This window comes from Lucilia sericata, unplaced genomic scaffold (genome assembly GCF_015586225.1).
Source record: "Lucilia sericata isolate MDLA Ls3-8-SP2 unplaced genomic scaffold, ASM1558622v1 Contig000061F_arrow, whole genome shotgun sequence".
Taxonomy (NCBI): Eukaryota; Metazoa; Arthropoda; class Insecta; order Diptera; family Calliphoridae; genus Lucilia; species Lucilia sericata.
This window is the reverse complement of record NW_023994096.1, coordinates 181,583-202,160: the sequence shown is the minus strand read 5'-3', so window position 1 is coordinate 202,160 and position 20,578 is coordinate 181,583. Positions and strand designations below refer to the sequence as shown.

General features: G+C 28.9%; 1 protein-coding gene across 27 annotated transcripts in view; it reads left to right on the top strand.

Moving 5' to 3' along the window:
• Positions 1 to 20,578, top strand: part of LOC119616170 (glutamate-gated chloride channel) — a 106,215-nt gene that overhangs the window by 50,381 nt on the left and 35,256 nt on the right. For 19 of the 27 annotated variants that reach the window (XM_037972478.1, XM_037972475.1, XM_037972461.1 and 16 more), the window contains 2 exons: positions 4,476 to 4,643; positions 6,012 to 6,124. In XM_037972478.1, coding sequence (XP_037828406.1) covers positions 4,582 to 4,643; positions 6,012 to 6,124 — 175 coding nt within the window. In that variant the 5' untranslated portion in view covers positions 4,476 to 4,581. Of the gene's footprint in view, positions 1 to 4,475; positions 4,644 to 6,011; positions 6,125 to 6,880; positions 6,949 to 20,578 lie in introns of all 27 variants that reach the window. The other 8 variants (XM_037972469.1, XM_037972467.1, XM_037972457.1 and 5 more) reach the window with 1 other exon arrangement.

Genomic DNA, 20,578 nt, shown 5'->3' with positions numbered 1-20,578 from the left:
TTCAACAAAATGTTACAAAACTGAATAGAAAAAGGGGAAAATTCTGTGATGTTGACGATGTTGATATTTCTTTTCAGATACATTTACCAAATTAAAAATTCATTGTATGTAATTTCTTTGAGTGGCACGAAAAAAGAAACACTCACACCGATATACATACTACATACTCAGTTAATTCTTAATAATTTCTTTCACTTGGTCAGTAGACTAGTTCCAAATTATATGGTGAAAGAAACAGTCTCAAATTTTACGGCTATAACATATGTAGGTAGATGCTATTTCCGGATGTTATTTTAGAAAATCATTTCAAAATTCTATCCATTTGCAACACATAAATATGGAATTAAATAATTTACCAAGGTTGGTTACAGTGTATTTACCCAGGAATCTATAAATCTTGACAGGAAAACCGTTTCCTCTTTATACCTGATCTTGCAACTTGGACAGAATTCGTTGATTCCCATGTCGTCTACCTGGCACCCAGTGTCCAGTTATTACTACCAGCCATCTTGATATATTCCGTCTATTTCGGGTTATAAGTTGACTAGTTCGTTTCTCATTGAATGAAGGTCATATTAGCTTGGAAACTGTACAATTTTCCAGATTATTCCATCTACTTTTAACCTTTTGAAGAAAGAACCTGAAAATACAACTTTTAATAAATCCCAACGAATCCCTACTAAAGCAGAGTTCGAGATAACCAAAGCAGAATGCGATATGGCTAGCTCATCTGCCTTTTCCTTTCAATAGTAGTCTCTATGTGTAGAGACCCAAACCTCGGTAATGTCAGATAATAATGTGCTTTACGTGAACACCTGCCTCGACGGCCTTATTTTACGGTGGTCTTTTTTATCCAATGGGTAGACTTAAAAAGGTCTAGCACGCGCCCCGAGTGACTTAGATAAAGAACTTTCGGGTAGAAATTTTGTGTATATGTTCAAGGTCAATATCAGGTGACACAGCCTTGACTGATAATTTTTACATTGTCTGACCAAGAAGGATGTGGTAGTGTTAGAAATTTAATGAAAGAAGTTCCGCCTGTCTCACCACTCATACCTGATAGTAACTCAAACTCTAAAAACGCTATCAAAGTCCCAGTGTGGGGTAATATAGTCAGATAATTGGTTAAGCAGTAAGTTTTCGACCTTCAACATCCGAATATGTTAAGTCTCGCTGCACTGCAGACAGAGATGTCCATTGTATGAAGATCGATAGTTCAGAGTTTCTCAAGGACTCAGGGCAGTTGTTATTGCTATGTAGTTAGACTACAATAAAATGATTTATAGCTGAAGTCCACCATATCAGAAATCCAAATGTAAGAAGAGGACGTAAGAAGGTCTTACCACAGGTATGTCACCGTTGGTTTCTTAACTCTGTGTTGGATCTTTAGTTTCCGTAATAATTTAGAGTCCAGTATAATTCTTAGAAATTTAGCATTCTTGAATAGTTCCAATTTTACATATCTATATTTACCCCTAATCCACAGTTTATGGCCCAATTATTGACCAGAGTATTACACATGATGAGACTATTCCTGTCTGGAAATATTCCTTATACAACTACCACAACATTGTTCGCTTAAGCAACAACTTTTGTCCCTCTATTTTCCATCTCAATAAGAATCAAATTAACAACAATGAGCCAAAATAGTGTGGAAGATCACGCCGCCCTATGGGGTACTTCGTACAACTTGGGCTTAACGCTATTACCAGGACTTGCCTGGTATACTTTTAGAAGATCGAGATTAGTAAAAGCTTTTTGATGTCTAAGAGGACTCCTATTTGTATACCCTACACCAACATAATGTGGATGGTATTATACGTTTGTGCTGATGTTTGTAACGCACAAAAATATTGGTCCTACACTCACCTTAAAGTATATAAAGATCGACTCAGAATCACTTTCTGAGTCGATTAAGCCATGTCCGTCGGTTCGTCTGTCCAGCTGGCTGGCTGTCCATGTAAACCTTGTGCGCAAGGTACATGTCGCAATTTTCAAGATATTTTGATGAAATTTAGACCATACGACGAAGCCTATTGAATATGGTTGAAATCGGTCCATTATTTCACCTAGTCCCCATACAACCCTACACCCCGAAAAGGGCTTTTGAGTTCATAATTATGTTAAATATTGTAGTATCTCTACAAAAATCGTCTTAATAATACTACCGATTTTCGTAATTATCGGCCTTTATTTGACCCTAGCACCCATACAAAGTCCGCTTCAGAAAATGACTTGAAGGTCAATAATTCACTAATAAACACTAGTATTACCACGAAATCCAGCATACATAATTCTTATGTATACGTAAAGCCATGTACCAAAATTTATAAGGATAGGCTTATACACTATCGGACAAAATAAAGTGCAAAAGTACTCATGTATATTCTTTCAGCGAAAAATCGGTTAAATGATTATTGAATATGGAATTTTTTTTCAAAATCATTTAGTTTATATACAATGCTACAAAAATAACAATAAAACTAAATTATTCTACTTAAAATTTTTCTGCATAACATCTAAAATTAAAATAAATTCACTTTTTTGTCGGACAAAATAAAGTGTAAATTTTATATATCATTATTTAAATTTCTTGTATATCAAAATTTTTTATCTATTTTGGTTCTGATTTTAATATCTGTATCTATTTAAGCCATTTTGGTAATTTTGTTCTCCATTATTATTCGCAATCGCTTTCCCTTTCCCTTGCTATCCCCATATGATAATTTTCAAAAGAAATACGTTTTTGATCACTATTTCATCGGAATTTTTTGATAAATTGTGGTCCAAAATTAATCTATTGGATTTAGGGCGGTGCTCTGAGCAACTTATTTCAATTTTCAGTGATTTTTCCTACAGTAATGTTATTTTTTTAACTTTATCAAGTGCTTAAGCTTATTATCTTGCCGAAATATAAAGTTGCCCAAGTCCATTTCGAAGGCACTGATCTTAAGATTTCACTGCAATATGCTCATATAGTGTTCATTGGAGCTTTTTAAATAAATTTCACCTAGGTTCCTCACACCTAACGTTAAAAATTGGACACTTACGAAGAGTCAACTGACCCATACCTTCAATCTTTCACCAACATATTTAAAAGCTTAAAATTTTTTTTCGATTTTAGTATTTAATTTCATATTTTTTAGATCAAATTTACGTAGTTGGTCAGATGAGTCCCAATTTCTACCGAAAATTTTGAAATGTCGACAATGAGTGTGAAAATTTAAAAAACAATACCCCAGGTTTCAAATATTATGGTGGAGGGCTATCGGTATTGTTACATTATTCAACTTTAAGAGCGAGAATCTTAGTGAAAATGAAGTAACTAATAACAAATGAGCAATTCACGAGCTTATTTAATAAAAATTTGGAAATAAATGCCGTAAAAATGGGTTTGGGAGACTTAATGCCTCAACCGATTCATGACTTCAAACACACGACTAAGGTTAAAAACATTATTGTAAAAAAAACACTGAAAAATTTGAATGACCTGCTCAGAGCATCGCCCTAAATCTAATAGATTAATATTTGACCACAATTGATCACAAAATTCCGCTGAAATAGCGAACAAAAACGGATTTCTTTTGAAAATAATAGTATGGGAGAAAGCAAGGGAAAGTGAAAGCGATTGCGAATAATAATGGTAAAATAATTACAAAAATGACTTGAGTAGATCCAGATATTCAAATCAGAACCAAAATAGATAAAAAATTTTGATATACATAAAATTAAAATAATGATATATAAAATTTACACTTTATTTTGTCCGACAAAAAAGTGAATTTACTTTAATTTTAAATGTTATACAGAAAAATTTTAGGTGGAATAAATTTGTTTTATAGTTATTTTTGTAGCATTGTATATAAACTAAATGAATTTAAAAAAAAGTTCCATATTCAATAATCATTTAACAGATTTTTCGATAAAATAATGTAGCATGAGCACTTTTGCACTTTATTTTGTCCGATAGTGTATTTACCCTTGTCCCATATAACCCCTCTTTTAGAAAATAACTTTTTTTAACAAATTGTTAAAATATTTCGGAATTAAGGTAAACTACTTAAATGCTTTATTATTAAAAATCATCCACATTTTTAACATACTCAGTGGTGTAGGGTATCATATAGTCGGCCATGCCCGACTATACTTTCCTACTTGTTTAATACTAGATCCATAGAATTTCCATTAAACTTAGTAGCAGGCTATTGTACACACAGACATGAACTCACACTTTTAATTGAGTTAAAAAGAAAACCAGATTACATTCTTGTATTCATTAATTTTAGGAATTAAAAAAAATTTCAATATATGGAGTATTAAAGAAAATAAGATTCAGACTATAAAGTTCTGTAAAGATAAAGTAAAATTTACTTTAGATAATACAAGAATTATCGTATACCAATTTTTAGGAAACCCTAACCTACTTTAACATTTCTTTTATATTATAATTTAATTTATTTATTTTAAACTTTCAGTAAACGCTGTTCAAACCAAAGAAAACAACTAAACAACCACACACTCAAGCTTTCTCATCTGAACGCCAAACATCACCAGCACCACAGCAACAGTTGCAGCTAAAAAATGGGAACCGGTCATTATTTTTGGGCGATATTCTATTTTGCCAGTTTATGTAGTGCATCACTGTAAGTACACTATAGTTTTATTAATGTAGCTACATGTGTTAAAAAAATTATACGAAAATTGTTTATAATTTATTTTAAAGAATATTTAAATTAATAATATGAATAATTTTTAATATAACAAAAAAAAAAAAACACCTGCAGTGCTTTAAAGTTAAAACACTATCCCTAAACTATGCTTTATATAAAGTTACTTAAAATTATGGAAAAACAACAACCATATACAAATTAATTAATTTTTTTAATTTTTGTCGGATTGGACATTTTGGAATTATTGCATATTTACAAAACCAATAAATAAGCATATCTAAAATGTACTAACAGAAAACAAAACAACAATCAATCAATTTACAATATTCATCATTTAATTAAGAATTAAATGCTTAATTGCCACTCAAACATCTCTTCTACACAGACACTAATTACTTTCGTACACAATATCAACTTAACTAATTTCACTTGATTTCTTACTAACTCATTTACAATGCGAGATATGCTTAATTTCTTTATGATAAGTGCGGCAGTATAATATTTCCAAAAAAAAAAATACAACAATTAAAAACACCCACCTACCTACCACTCACACATAATTGGCAGCATTTGTTCATTTTGAAATTTTTAAGTTTTCGAACATTTTTCAAAATTTCGTTTTTTTTTTATCCAACAACTACTAATAAATACCCTAAAATACCCTCATGCTCAAGTTTTATAACAGAAATATCATTATATCGATAAATTCAAGGTTTTTAAACACTTCTGATCTGGCAAGATCTTGCTTAGTAACTGAAAAATAAGCAAAATCTTATATAATATTTTATTTGGAGATTTTGATTATATCATGTAAACCGAAAATTGTGGTTTTAAAAAGAAATAGATTAACCGGCTTTTGTATTAGTTAAACACGCCGATCTTTTCATGTTTAGAGATATGATCATAGTCTAGTTAGTTACGATCATTATGTATCGATGTATCACTTCCAAATTTTCAATTAAACTTTTTGTAAGTTCTGAACAAACTCAAATCTCAAATTAATAAAATTGGAAAACTAATTCTCCACAAATCTTTACTGGGTTATATCAAAATTTTTGATCAAGATAGAATGTTACTGAAAATGTTCATTTGCCTAGGAGCTTCTTACTATGATCTCTAATGTGCATTCATGGAACGGCCATAGAAAAGCATGTGCTTAAAAGGCCAGAGTTTGAGGGTATTAATCCGCCAGCTTACTGAACAATCTCGATTATAGTTTTTTAAACTTTTCAAATTTAATTTTAAAAACTCATCACCAAACACCCCAAAAAAATACCACAAAAATATATTGAGAAAAAGAAAAAAACACTTATTATACGTTCGTACCTATCATAATTTCAGAGCTAATAATGCCAAAATAAATTTCCGAGAAAAGGAGAAAAAAGTCTTAGATCAAATTTTAGGTGCAGGCAAATATGATGCAAGAATACGACCCTCCGGTATTAATGGAACGGGTAAGAATTTTACAACTTATTTTTTTTTCTTAAATTTTTAATAAAAGAAAATTTATTAAAAAAACGTTTATTTTCCAAGCTTATTCTTTAAACTAGTAACTAAGAAAATCCAAAAAATTAAAAATAAAATACTTTCGCAAAATCTAATTTTTATAATATTTTTATATAATTTCTATTTAATTTAAATTATAATTTATTTGTTAATCTAATTCAACTAATATTGTAAATATTGGTCAAAAAATTATTTTAAGTATAAAAAAACAATGTTTTAAAATATAACAAAAGAACAATTTTTAATTTGTTTTTATTAAAATTAAAAAAAAAGAAAAACTATATTAACGGCTTATTAGCATATTCATTTAATTATACTCAACAAAAATTAGTATTTAGGTCAAACATAAAAATTAGGTAGTTTTATTTATAAAATTATTATTATTATTATTATTACTAAATTATAAATCATTTATCTAATACTTATGTATTAATTAAAATCAAAATTAGTTATAATTGAAACATTAATATACTTACTTATCACCTTTCTTTATTTATATATTTTAAACTATATACTTACTTACCACATACTATATTATATACATATTTTGCTGTATATAAAAATACATAAATACTATGTATATTATATACAAACTCGTATATAACATTGTTTTACAAAAAAAAAAAATTAAAAAAAAACAAACAAAAATTATTAAAAAAAAAACTTTTCAAAATCAAAAAATATACCAACTTACATACATACAGATGGTCCCGCTATAGTCAGAATCAATCTTTTTGTACGAAGTATTATGACGATTAGTGACATTAAAATGGTAAGTTTCTCAGAAAACATTACAAACCAAACCAAAAAAATTAAAAAAAAATAATAAATCAAATAATACAAAAAAAAATCTAAAAAAAACAGTTGTCACAATCAAAACAATTTCTTACTTATATTTTCTTTCAAATTAAGGGTCAGTTTCTTATGGGACAGTTTAAACGTAGTTTAATTAAAGTTTAAGTAAACTTTAAAGAAATTCAACAATTGTCACCACGGCATAATTTCACCACACTTTCGTTTTGTTGTTTTTATTTTGATGACGACTTAACGTTGGCAATACTCTTTTACGGTTGTTTCATTGGCTGTCAAAATGCTTGATGTTGAAAGCTTTTGCTAAGGCAAGACATTGAGGTTTCTTTTTCGGAATAAAATTTTGAATAGTAGTGTTTTATAATTTCATGTTAAAGATTTTAAAATCTAGCGGCATCTCTTTAAAATTATTATTCTACAGGCATTTCTTTCAGAATTTGATAAAGTTTCAGCTCAAAGTTATATCTTATTGCATACAAACCCAGCAAACAAAGAACTCCCAAAGAAGCGAAAAAGAAGCAGATTTTACTCTGTGGAAGTTCTGAAAAAGACCTGCAGAAGTGTAGATTTAAACACAGGCTTGTCATAGGAGGGATGTCCTTTTTATATGATTCCAAATTCACTACTTCTGAAGTTATACTCAAAAAGTAATTTTTATGTTCTTTTTTGGAAGTTATTTGGAAGTGAAATTGTAGCATTATAGAATAAAATTAATTCGACCTAAATAATATAGGGAAATAGACACATTTAATACAAAAGCCCAAAAATAATGTTTTTAACTAATAAAATGTAAGAACAAAAAATATATATCTTCAGCATTGAAAAAATATATTTATTTTCGCTTCTTCGGAAGTCATTAAACATCACTTCCATAGAAGGTAAAAATATTCACGTGCTACTTTTGAAGTGGTGATAAATGTTATTCTTTTGGAAGTACTTCGATTTATTTTTGCTGGGAACATTCATACATATTTGTGTATGTATGTATAATAGTTTATCTCTACTAAGTCTTTATTGCTAATAAATCGTTCCAAAATAAATATTTAACGGTACAATATTCGACACAAATCATATAAATACAATCCGAAAACATATCTGATACAATAAGGAATACTAACCCTCAGTGCATTAGATGATCCACTTCGTATATTTCCTTGAATCGGATAATTTTTATAAAAAATTATGTAGTTTGTCTGAAGCGAAATTGTGAAAATCAGTGTCAATGCGATCGAAATGTAGTTAACATATGGGCGAGATAAAGAAAAAACCGGTTCAAACAGGTTTTATCTAAATTTGCTACAATCTTGAAAATGTTGAAACTTGAGCTGGGGTTTATCTGAATATTTATTAAAGTAAGAAATTTGTTAATGATGCGTGAAATGATTCGGCATAACCGATTATACTGCTCTTGTTTACTATCGTACGATCATAAATACCATTAAATTTGCATAAATAAATTCACATTCGTTTTATAATTTAAACTCATTTAGTATCGATGTCAATAGAGTGTCAAATGATGTTTTCTTTAAAGAGAACTTGATGTTTAATCCCATAAGAGACTGCATTCTCTTGATTTTCTCATTAAAAGACAATATTTAAGACCAGATTTTTTTCTACAAATTGCGAAAATATTTGTCCGAAACATTCATAAAAGCCCCAAACATGTTACTTTTTGAAAAATGTATAGTAAGAAATGTAAAATTGAGTATTGTCATGGCGTGTGATAATGTCTATGGAAGCTAAGACACACCAATGTCCATGGACTTCATTACACACCATAAAGTGTAACAATATTCATGAGAATAGTCCATGTCTTACAAATAATCATTATATCAAAAAACTTAATTTCGGTATCCCAGAGTAAAAATTCTACATATCAAGGATATGTTTTTCAGAGTATCCAAATGCCAAAAGAAGAATAAAGTCACTCTTTCTGAAATCCTAATCAAATATGTCAAAACATTTCTCTATTAAAAGAGTCATAGTGGACTTTATGACCTTGGACATTACAGCATGATACCTTCATTTTCCTTTGCTCTTAGTTCTCCAGAAAAAGGAATCTCATATTGCCAAAAGACTAGAAGTCATAATGGTTCTTTAAACCTAGGATTCGTATCGTTGAATAACTTTAAATTTTGTTTGTCTGTCCCATTGATCTTAAGTCTTGAATAACGATGTTCACTTTGAGAGCATTTAAAAGAACATCTTTCACTTGGATAGTGACAACTGATTCAATCAACATCTATTACCTTTCGCTATTTTTATTTTGTTTAAATCATATCAATCAAATGGACTTTTAACGACATAATGGCATTAAACTGACGACATCGTGTACGTCTTGGCTTAGCAAAAGCTTCATGTAAAATCAAGAAAAAATAAATTAATTAAAAAAAAAATAAAAACAACAGCCGAATTCATAATGAAAATTTTGCCACTAAATAAGATATTTTAATTAAATAAAATCATTGACTTAGGGCTTTATTAACAATAACAACAATTCATTCATTAACAATGCTAATCGAAAAACAAAAGTAAAAAAAAAAAATTCCAAATCTTGGCTCACTCTTGACTAAATTCTGACATTAAACCTCAAAGAACAAACAAATAAGGATCAACTTAATCAATATAAGGTTTCATTCGTTCATTAAAACAATCATAAAGGATCACAATTAGAGTTGATTTTAACTATAACCGGGATGTTTTTAGTCAAAAGACAGTCAATATTTGAATAAACTGTTGGCTAACGAGTGGCTAAGTCTAAAATCTTGAACAGATCTTGCACAAGCGAAAAAAAAGTGTCGTACGAAATGCAAAAAAAACGAAAAGAAAAGATGAATATTTTAGTTAGCCACTCCCAAAGGAATATACGCTGAAGTAAAGAGTATAAGGAGAGGCTAACTTTTTATTATGAATATGGCTGCAACCATGTTGAATTTATAATACAAACAAACAAATTCAACAAGATTAAAACCAAAAAAAAAAAAAAATGAAAAGAAATATATAAAATAATTAATTGAAAGAAAATATTAATTATTTTAAATAATCATTATTAAATAATATTAAAAAAATGGATATTATACAAATATTAATAAATAATATTGCCAATTTGTAGAAGTTGTAGTGAAATTTTAATTGTAGTAACAATTTTTTAATTTTAACTCACACTAAACTTTAGATTAACTAAAGTTTAGCCAATACCCACCATTTGAATTATTTAATTGAATTCCTTTATCTTATTGAAATATTATTACTACTACTACTATTACAACTATTATTACTCTTAATATTATAATCAATAATCAATCAATCAACCAACCAATCAAATAAAAAACTGACCCTTAAAAGAAAACCCCAAAAAAAAAAACAATCTATCAATCAATTATTTTATCTCCCAAATATTTACAATATACGAACAATATATACAAATACCTATTTCACACCATCCTTCTACTCCTGGAAATGATTTGATCTTTTTTTTTTTTTTTGTTCTACAAAAATTGCATTTATTATCAACAAGTATTTAAATCAATTGACCCAAAAGTTATTTGCTTAAAATTCCATTAAAATGAAAACTCAAGTCAAAACTCATTTAACAATTATTCAGCCCTATTATCATAGTAGACACGCAAATATTAAACTAATTAATTAATTAATAATGTTCATTAAAACTGTAGTCTTTTATTTCCATTTCATTTCAAGTTGTAATTCAAATAGAGAGTTTTTCTTGCATTCAAAATACTAAAACATTTCTAATAACAAATACAAAACTATCCATCCCTGAAATTTCCAAACAAAAAACATTTCAATCGTAATAATTCTGCAATCTAAGTATTCAAAGTTCTTTAAATAATCATTTATATATCTTGTCTTGTCTTTTAAAATTTCTTTAAATTAAAGTGCCAATGTCTAAAGAAATAAATTATTCATATATATGTATATATGACTGCTAAATTAAAGAAATCATGTATGTACATAAAATAGTATTGTTTGATTTAGCAATTTTCATTCCGTCTGTTGCACTGCTGCGCAACCATTCATGTAAATCGTGAATGTATTCATACTAGTAATGAAAAATATGCTGCATGTCTCACTAATTACGATAATGTCTTTTTAATTTTTATTACTATTTATAAAAAGGCATGTTATCTTCTTCGAAAATAAAATATTTTACTAAGTTCAATTTAATACAGTTAGAGGGTAGTAATTTAAGTTTAAGTTAGATTACCAATTTATTTTAAGAAGGGTGCCTATTACTATAACAATTGAAAATATTAACAAAGTGTAACCAATAGGAAATCCATATTTTGATTTCTTTCGAAAGATTTCCTTTATAATATGATTTAAAATTAAAAAATCTGGAGTCTCAATGATCTTCAGAAGAACCAGATTTTAGTAACTTGATTAATCCAAATGTATTGCAATAGTCAATATCTTAAAAATTAACTCTTCTCTTCGTCATATATTTATAGTATTAGTGAAAACATGCCCAATACAATTTGAGAACCACAATCGAAAATTTTTCTCTGAAACATATCTTTTATTATAAGACTGGCGCAACTCAAAATGATCTGTTCGAGAAAACACAAATTTTTTATAGAATTTTACTATTTAGTATATCCTATACTGAGTAGGTTATATTGGATTTGGGCTGGTGCTTGTAGCACACAAAAAGATTGGTCCTATAAACACCTTAGGTTAGGCAAGCTTAATAGGGAAGAAAGTATAAAACATCAAATTCGATGAAATATCGGGCCTGTTGTGCGCTTCTTTTCATGGAAAACATTTTTTGATAAAGACAAAAACCTTATATAGTAATCAATGAAGGTATTATCATCCAATGTTCAGAAACTTAGTTTTCCAAGATATTTGGATCTAATTTGGACGAAAGTCTGACAATGGCAAAGAAAGTGCCCACTGTCCTCACCTCTACGTTCGTCTGAATCCACACGTAGTTGTGCCACTCGAAATACGCATCATCACTCTAACCTCAGACTTGTTAATTTTGAGGAGACTTCTCGTCCTTTTTTTGTTAGGGTCACCCTATATGATATTTTTTATCATTCCAAGAGGCCTTATGGTACTCTTTCACCCATATTTTTAATTCGGCCCTCGTTGCGTCGAATGGTTAACTACCTCCAGCTCCCTTGCCTTTCAAGCAAGGGGCCTGGTACTAATATGATGCAAAGCTTACCTCTGAGTGTATTCGGAAAAGGCTTTTTTAAAATCCAATACGGTCTTATATTCAATCTTAATTGCCTTCTGGCTGTCGGTAAATATGTTAACCTCTGTTGCCGCCATATTTATTAGAATAGAAATAACGCAAGTTAACTACCTCCAGCTCTCTTCCATTTAAAGCAAGTAAATACGCTCATTCGTTGCCAATAACTTCCGAGTGCTAAGCTTATCTTTTAAGAGTATTCGGTTATGGCTTTTTCACAATCCAGTACGGTCTCAGATTTAACCTTATCGCCTGATATCGCACTAATTGCCTTCAGATTGTCGGTAAATATGTTAACCCCCGTTCGCGCCATATTTATTCTTATCCAATTCACGCATTCCGTTACTGTTCAGACTTTCGTCTGGAAGCAACTGTTGTGATTAGGTAGACGTCACTATGTTACTGCTTCGGGATCTTCAATATATAATCCCAGGTCCACTTTGTTCCCCAGTTTATAGCCACCCGTTTAACAACGTATTCCTACGGATATTTTCTCTAATATTCCGTTTGACCATAACATTCTATTTGGGAATACTGTTTTAAAGTTCCCAACATATGTTGGGAATATATAGTTCTATTGTAGCCAGTATACATTGATCATATCATATAAACGCCTTTGGTCAGTTCTCCTAAACTTAAAAGCCGTGCGGCTGTGCCGCCTCATATCTTATATATACATACATATATGTTTCAGTGGGTGAAATACCTAGCATCGTTTCCTTGGTTGATGTAGTGTACATGACACCACTTATAACCAAGCAGCATGTAAGCTTAATTCCCTGTAGTAGTTTAATAACACATTTATTATGTTAAGAAGTCCACCAGATTATTGAACCAATCGGTATACCATTTAAAGGTTTTCCTCCATGTAAATCTTTAGTTCAAACTAAAAGCCGCATTTTGGAAGATAATTCAGTGAAATTTGATACATGATCTTATATTTCACCAAAGCCTATGTCTATTGAAATCGGTCCTATCCCCCATACAAACGGAGCCCTAAATATGATTTTTATGCTCATAACTAGTTGAATATCCTAGTATTCTTAATTACTTTATTTAAGTATAACCGGCCATGTCGGTTTATTCTTATATAAAAGTGTTTATGTAAAGTATGACCTAAATTTAAAGAAACTAACTGTAAAACAGAGTTGATATTTTACATTTTAAGATTCTTGCTACAAATAAAATTAAAAATGTTTTTATATTTGACAGACATTCAAGATTATTTAAAGAACAAAGAAATACTTAATTTTTTCCCATCGACTAATCGGCGAATCATCTCTAATCTCTTTAGACATCAGAAATACACAATTTAGATACAAATAAAAATATTATAATAAAAATGTTCAAGTTTTTTATATTGTTAATGTTATTTTCTTAAATTTATTAAAAAAAAATAATAATTAAAACTAAGCAAAAATTGTTATGAACCTTTATAATTTTATTTTTATTGAAAAATATAGATTACATGTTAAACAAGAAAAAAAATAATTTAAACCTTAATTTAAACTTTAATTATTTGCAACTTATTAATTTTAAATTTAATCTTAATTTAAAGAAAAAAAAGTTACCAATTAAATCCCTTAAAAAAACAGCAGTACAAGTAATATTTACAATTTTATATATTTGCTTTTATTTATTTAATTTTCATTTGTCAATTTTAATTTATTAAAATAATTTATTACTTTTATAAAATATTTAATGAAAACACTTGCAAAAATACTTAAAAGTTTGAAAAAAATAGTTTCAATGAAAACACTTGAAAAATTCATTAAATTGAAACGTTTCCCAGTATGCAATAGAATATTTAACGAACTCAATTCATTTGAAATTCCTAATTAAAAATTTAAATAAAATCCCTCATTTTACTAAATTTTCTAGTAAAAAAAATCAATAATTAAAAGAACAATATTTGAAATAAACTAAAGAAATAAAGCATGTTTTTTTAGTCTATTGAAATATATAGTTTCGATTTATTTTGTGTTAAATTTGTATTTTCAAAATATTTTCATTTTGAAGTTTTGATCATTTGATTTTAATAATTTATTTAAGATTTTTATTTTCATTGATTTTTAAAATATCATAACATTTTATAAAAGTTTAATAATGAAGAAAATTTTATCAAGTGAATATTTATAAAAAAAAAAAAAAAAATACTGATAATATATTAACAAGCATCTCTGGGTTTGATGTTAGATTTTAAGATTTCTTATAAGGTTTTTTCTATTATTTCTTTTGTTTCGTTACATTAACAAATACATTCATCAAATAGTGGACAAAACTATAGCACTTTCTTAATATGAGTTTATCACTAGAAAATAGACATACGAATTAATTTTAAAAGTTATTTTCAGCATGGAGGCGGCTAAAAAATTGTGAAACATTTGGATTTAACTGTAATGTGTTCAAAATTTTGGGAAACGTTTATTTATTGTTATTTGTTTGGTTTTAAATCGGAAAATTCTTTATTTAAACTTTTGTTGGAAACATAATTTCGAAAAATATCCGGTCAGGTCCGCGTTTGTGTATTATTGATTTTGATGAAATTAGTTTCCTATTAAGGAAAAGATGAATCGTAGGCGATCGACTGTCCGATTAAAAAAGGACATTACTGATTCGAACTATTCTTAGGAATACATGTAGTTAACCTACAATACTGATTCTTAATACACATTAAAGCCGGCTGTAATACGTTTTCTATACTAATTGAACTATAGCTGTTCCTCCTCCCATGTAAACCCTGCAATCAGACTACATTTTTGAATATAAAGTGATCAAATATTACATAATTGGTCTACGTTTTAATGGTCCATGAAATCAGGGTTATACCCTTATTCTGGGAAACAGACATTTATAGGATCTTGCCTCATACTGGGACCTCCGGTTTATGATTTCTCATATGGTCCATCATAACCTACTACAAATATGGGAATTACGCAATTCTTATATTTCGGGGCTGGAAAAATACTTTGGGAATAAATAAGGAACACATGACCCAACTCTGAAATTTGTCTATCAGTAAAATGATCTGTAAAATCCGTTTTCACATGTCTATTATTAATATAGTAATATTTTAATTCCCCATAGCACCGCCAGCTGTTCAAAAACGCCACAGTTTTTTCAAAATATTTCGATCCTGACCCACTATGCATTAGTCAAATAGCATAAATGGCTCAAAATTTATAACTACCTCTACACAAAGGGAAGAAAAAACACGTCTGGTACCAAATTGACACGAAATTTTTCAATAACATCCATTGTGCAGTTTATACATACATACAAAAACAACATGTAATGTTGACCACGGAACCTTCTCAACATTGCAACAATTCGTTGTCGCAATCTAAATTTTATGCATATCCGTTGTCTAAAAGTTAACAAACGTGGTAAGCTCAAAATCCGTTGTCACGTTTGCTAACTTTTAGACAACGGACAATAGATTGCGACAATGAATTGTTGCAATGTTGACATCGTTGCGTGGTCAACATTACATGTTGTTGTTCTATGTATGTATATGCATGAAAATAAAGGGTTTGATTGGTAAGAGGCTGACTATATCTTTCGGCACTAGTAAAGCAGCACCCAATGTTTATGCTTGACGTGTCCTTAGTGTTGGACAATTACACAGTATGTGTTCAGAGGTTTATTTTTTGACAGCTACATGATCAATATAGATTCGATATGACGTTTCCTAGGATGAAGACTACAGTATCCAGAGAGTAATTCCGTTAGTATTCTAAGATTACTTTCGTTATGCGATAACTTTTGATAATGCGATTCGACTTACAACTCTCAACTTTCTCTGGCGTATCGTTGTGGGATACCAAAGAATTGTTCTGGATCGAAAAATGGGCAACCCGCCCGTTCATTGCTAGACTGGCCTTCATGGCCAGACTTCCAACATAATGTTAATTTGTTGTGTTTATCCAATTCATTTAGTGATGTCACACAGTCGATTACAATTCTCGACCTGACTGCAGACGACAGTAAGGCATTGAGCGCTGCTTCTCTGTCTGACATTATGTAAATTCTTAGACCCTGTATCCTCGATGTCCATGCCGTGTTCCATGTAGGATTTCTGTGGATGATGCTTTTGGTTCTATGGTATCCGATTTGGAGGCGATATAAGATCACCTATTTCCGTTGGGATAGGTGCCACGGTAAAATTAGTTGCTACCTGAAATTTACATCTTACTTGATCCGAACTTTTTGCAGATTTTAATTGTAATTCCTAAATCATTTCTTTTGTGGAATTCTCTTATTATTTTGTGCTACAATTCTGTCCACTGTTTTCTTGTAATGTATGTAAATATATTTAATGAATTTATTAAGGGTTTATTAAAACAAATGCATTTATAAAAAATTATTTAGGTATGTATATCTGTAGCATTTAATTATTGCAAAGGATGTTAACCTTTAACTACGGAGGTGATATTGAATTGGTGTGCTGATGCTAAAAATTAAAACTCAATTAATTTTTGAATTTTTACAACTGTTTAATTGATTAATCCTAAATGGATGTATATTCAATATTTTTCTATAATACCTAACATCAAATCCGATGTGTGATATTTTTGACATTTTGAAAATGATAGGCAACTCTGACGTATAGAAAAACACAGAAATCGCAGATAAGTGATCGTTTTTACACCAGCACCAACTGATCTCCTCTAATATTATACAAATTTCAGACAAAATACATCTGAATTACAATTAAGAAGATTTAAAATAAGTGTGAGACAGCTCTCAAATTTACATCCGTAGTTAAAGGTTAAAGTTGAAATAAACAATCTACAATTAATTAGTGTAATTTTTTCTAATTTAGTTGAAAAATATTTCAAACTAATTAGAAAACAAAGAAGAAGAAGATATCTACTACTTAACTTTTGTGTTGTTTTTTTCTTTCTACGTCTAACTATTTGTATTTGTATTATCTATTGTCTTAATTATTACTTGTATACATACAGATGGTCCAGCTGTTGTGCGCGTCAACATTTTCGTAAGAAGTATTTCAAAAATCGATGATGTTACCATGGTAAGTGCGCGTTGGATAATGTATCGCATCTGAAACAGACAAAACCCGTTATTTAGGATATAAAACTAAATAGAATAGCTGATTTGAGTGTGGGCTTCCACTTCCTACTTATTCTAACTTACAACTTGTCGCTCTTTTAAATGCATATATACCTTAACAAGAGACCCAGACCAAGTCCCCCTTAAAAAAAGCGATTTACTTTAAGAAAATAATATATGTATATACACACAAGATACATTATCTCTTATCTCTTGTTGCATCTATGGTAAATCTAAAAGGCTTTTTAAGGTCCCCGATTTCCTTTTTGCCACCCAATTCAAAAATACTAAAGAAAACAAGCAACAACTATTTTCACTCTAGACGTTCAAATCAGCAAAAGGAAGTCCTTATAAGTAGTAGGAAACAATTTTGGAAACTTTTGATTTTTTTCCAATTTTCCTCAAAGCAATTAAATTGTAAATAGTAATATTTTATTACAATTTCCTTAAATTATTGTTACGTATGAAGTATTGATTAATAATAATAATAATAATAATAATAGCAATAACAAATCGACAAACTGTAAATTAAAAAAAAGGAACAAAAATATATAATATTTCATCTGTGAATGCGCAGTGATCGATCATTTTATTTAATACTTTCAAACTTCTTTGAGTTTATTTTTAAAATTTTATTCGATTTTCCAACTTAAATATTCGTAAATAAGAACGAACGAAAACTACATATATATTTGTCTCTCTCTCTCTTTTTAATATATACTTACATTATATATCTTTCTGTCTATTATTTTATAATAAATATCGTTCATATAATATAATAAATACAATAAATATTTATATTCAAATATTATATTTATTACAACAAACAAATAATAAATTTAAAACAATTCAAATTTATATGTGAGAACTGAAATTTATTTGAACTTAACTTTAATAATTTAGCAATTATTTTATTTACAAAAAACATAATATTTAAATAATTCTTAAAATCTATAGTCTTAATTATTTTACCAACATGAGGGAAAAAACAGTTTTTAACTTACACTGAAAAAACATACGAAAGAAAATATCAATTATTTTTAGTCGAAAATTAATGTTCGTATATTGAATACAGAATCCGTTTGTGATTTAATATACGATTTTCTATTCGCATAACGATTATTTGTTATTTACTTAATACATTCTAAATATATTGATGTGGTTTACACCTTTATTTTTTTTTAATTTTCTATAATGTTAAATAATATAATAAAAATTATACAATAATTTTAGTTTTCAGTTGTTTTCTTTTTTTCTGTTTTTAGTTTAGTTTTTAGTAATTCTAAATTATAAAGAAATATGTGGATTGATAAGGGTTTCCAATAGGATTGGGTCGAACAGATCAACCATTAATACTGAATCTCTAGAGCAAGATTTATGACTGATAAAATATTACGTAAGTGTGGGAATTCACACACTTTAGAAAAAAAATTCGTAATATTTGTGAAAATTTCATACATAATACGAAATATTATTTATCCCTTTTCCTTTTTATAATTTTACGAAAGCACGAAAAGCTTTTGTAAACTTTGTTTCTTATGATTTCATATATATTACGAAACAATTTCATGGTAAGAAACAACGAAGTATTTCGTACAATGTACGACATTTTTTGTATATATTAGGCAAGGATTATTTTCAGTGCACGAAAGTATATCAAGCTTTGCTGACATGAATTAGTTGCCAAAATCATTTGGTTTTATCTTACTTTGGGATTCTGCTAGCAATATATCGAAATATTGGTCGTAGGGCCACAAAAATATACATATATTCTGGATAATAAAAAAATATTATAATTAAATCAACCTATATTTGTAAATATCTGAAAGATGTATGTATATTCGGAGCGCACAATAGGCCCGACAGTGGCCTAGGTGTATTTCTTTGGATTTGATGTACTATACATCCTCCTATAAACATAACCTAACTATGTAAATATATTCGGAAAAACATTTAGAATCAAATTATTATTTGGTTCAAAACTTTTATTGTTTTCCAATAATATTTAAAACTCTTAAGTTTAATTAAAGACGTGCGAATATATCTATAGTTTGCAACCGAACGAATTAAATTATAATTTGGTTCAAAACTTTTATTATTTTCTAATAATATGTAAAACCCTTAACTTTAATTAAAGTCGTACAAATATATCCATAACTTGCAACCGATCCCTTAAAGTCAGGCTATCACTGAAATATATTCGTATCTATAAGATAAAGTCATTAAAACTCACGGATTTTGTTAATGTTCGAAGCTACGATCGCTACATATTTCTTTTCGATTTCAACACCTGGCCCACTCTTATTAGAAAGTTTTTAATTAAGAAACAAATTATTGATCTTACAAAGAATGCTATTGAATATGACAGTAATTTTAAGAAAATTTTATTTTTATGGGGTTTCCTCTTAGAAAATAATTTTAGAGTCATAATTGACATATTTTGTATATAATAATCTTAAGAAGAACGATTCTCAGTTCGTCTTTCAGGACCTTCTTCATAAATTGATTAAAATCTAATATTAAATATCAATAAGATCTGTATTGTAATACAACATCGAACTTCGATCATCGCTCTTTATTGGATCCTATCCCCCATATCTAAGCAATATGGCAACCTTCAAAATAATGCTAAAGCACTGGAGAACTGCAAAGAAGAAGAGCTTTTTTCCTCGCTCTTATGTTAATAACAAGATCAGTAAAAATTTTAACAAGATCATAAGATTTAAAATTACTTTATTTTGACAGCTGTCAGTGGTCACAACTTTATTAAAGAATTAAGTCCCCGTTTTCGAGATATTGCGTCCTAAAAGTTAGAATTTAAGTCTAAAATCTTCTGAAAGCACAAAGTCTGCCGACTTTCAAATAAAGGTTAAACCTTTGTTATATCTTCTTTCTTCTTCAAGATTTCAGAGTTTCGAATTTTTTCAAATTTTTGTTTTTGTTGGCCTGTGCTATATATAGCAAAAACTCGGTAATAGGTTGTACTTCCATAACCACTTACTTTTCAATGACTACTACTTATCGCATTACTTAGAAGTAGTCTAGTAATGACTTTCTTATAAAATAAAATTTGTATGTGAAAACCATTATTTGACGCGCAATAAAAGTGCTAAGCAGTGGTGCAGTGAGTAGAACAGTTGACTAACAAACCGAAATCCCTGGTTCGTATTCTAGCTGGCTCTTTTTATTATTAAAAAATAACACAACCTACTAAACAACTTCTTTGTAAGAAAAATTGCAAGTACTTCTTTAACTCCCTATTTGTAAGCGAGCGTGGAAGTACTTGCCTCCAATGACATCA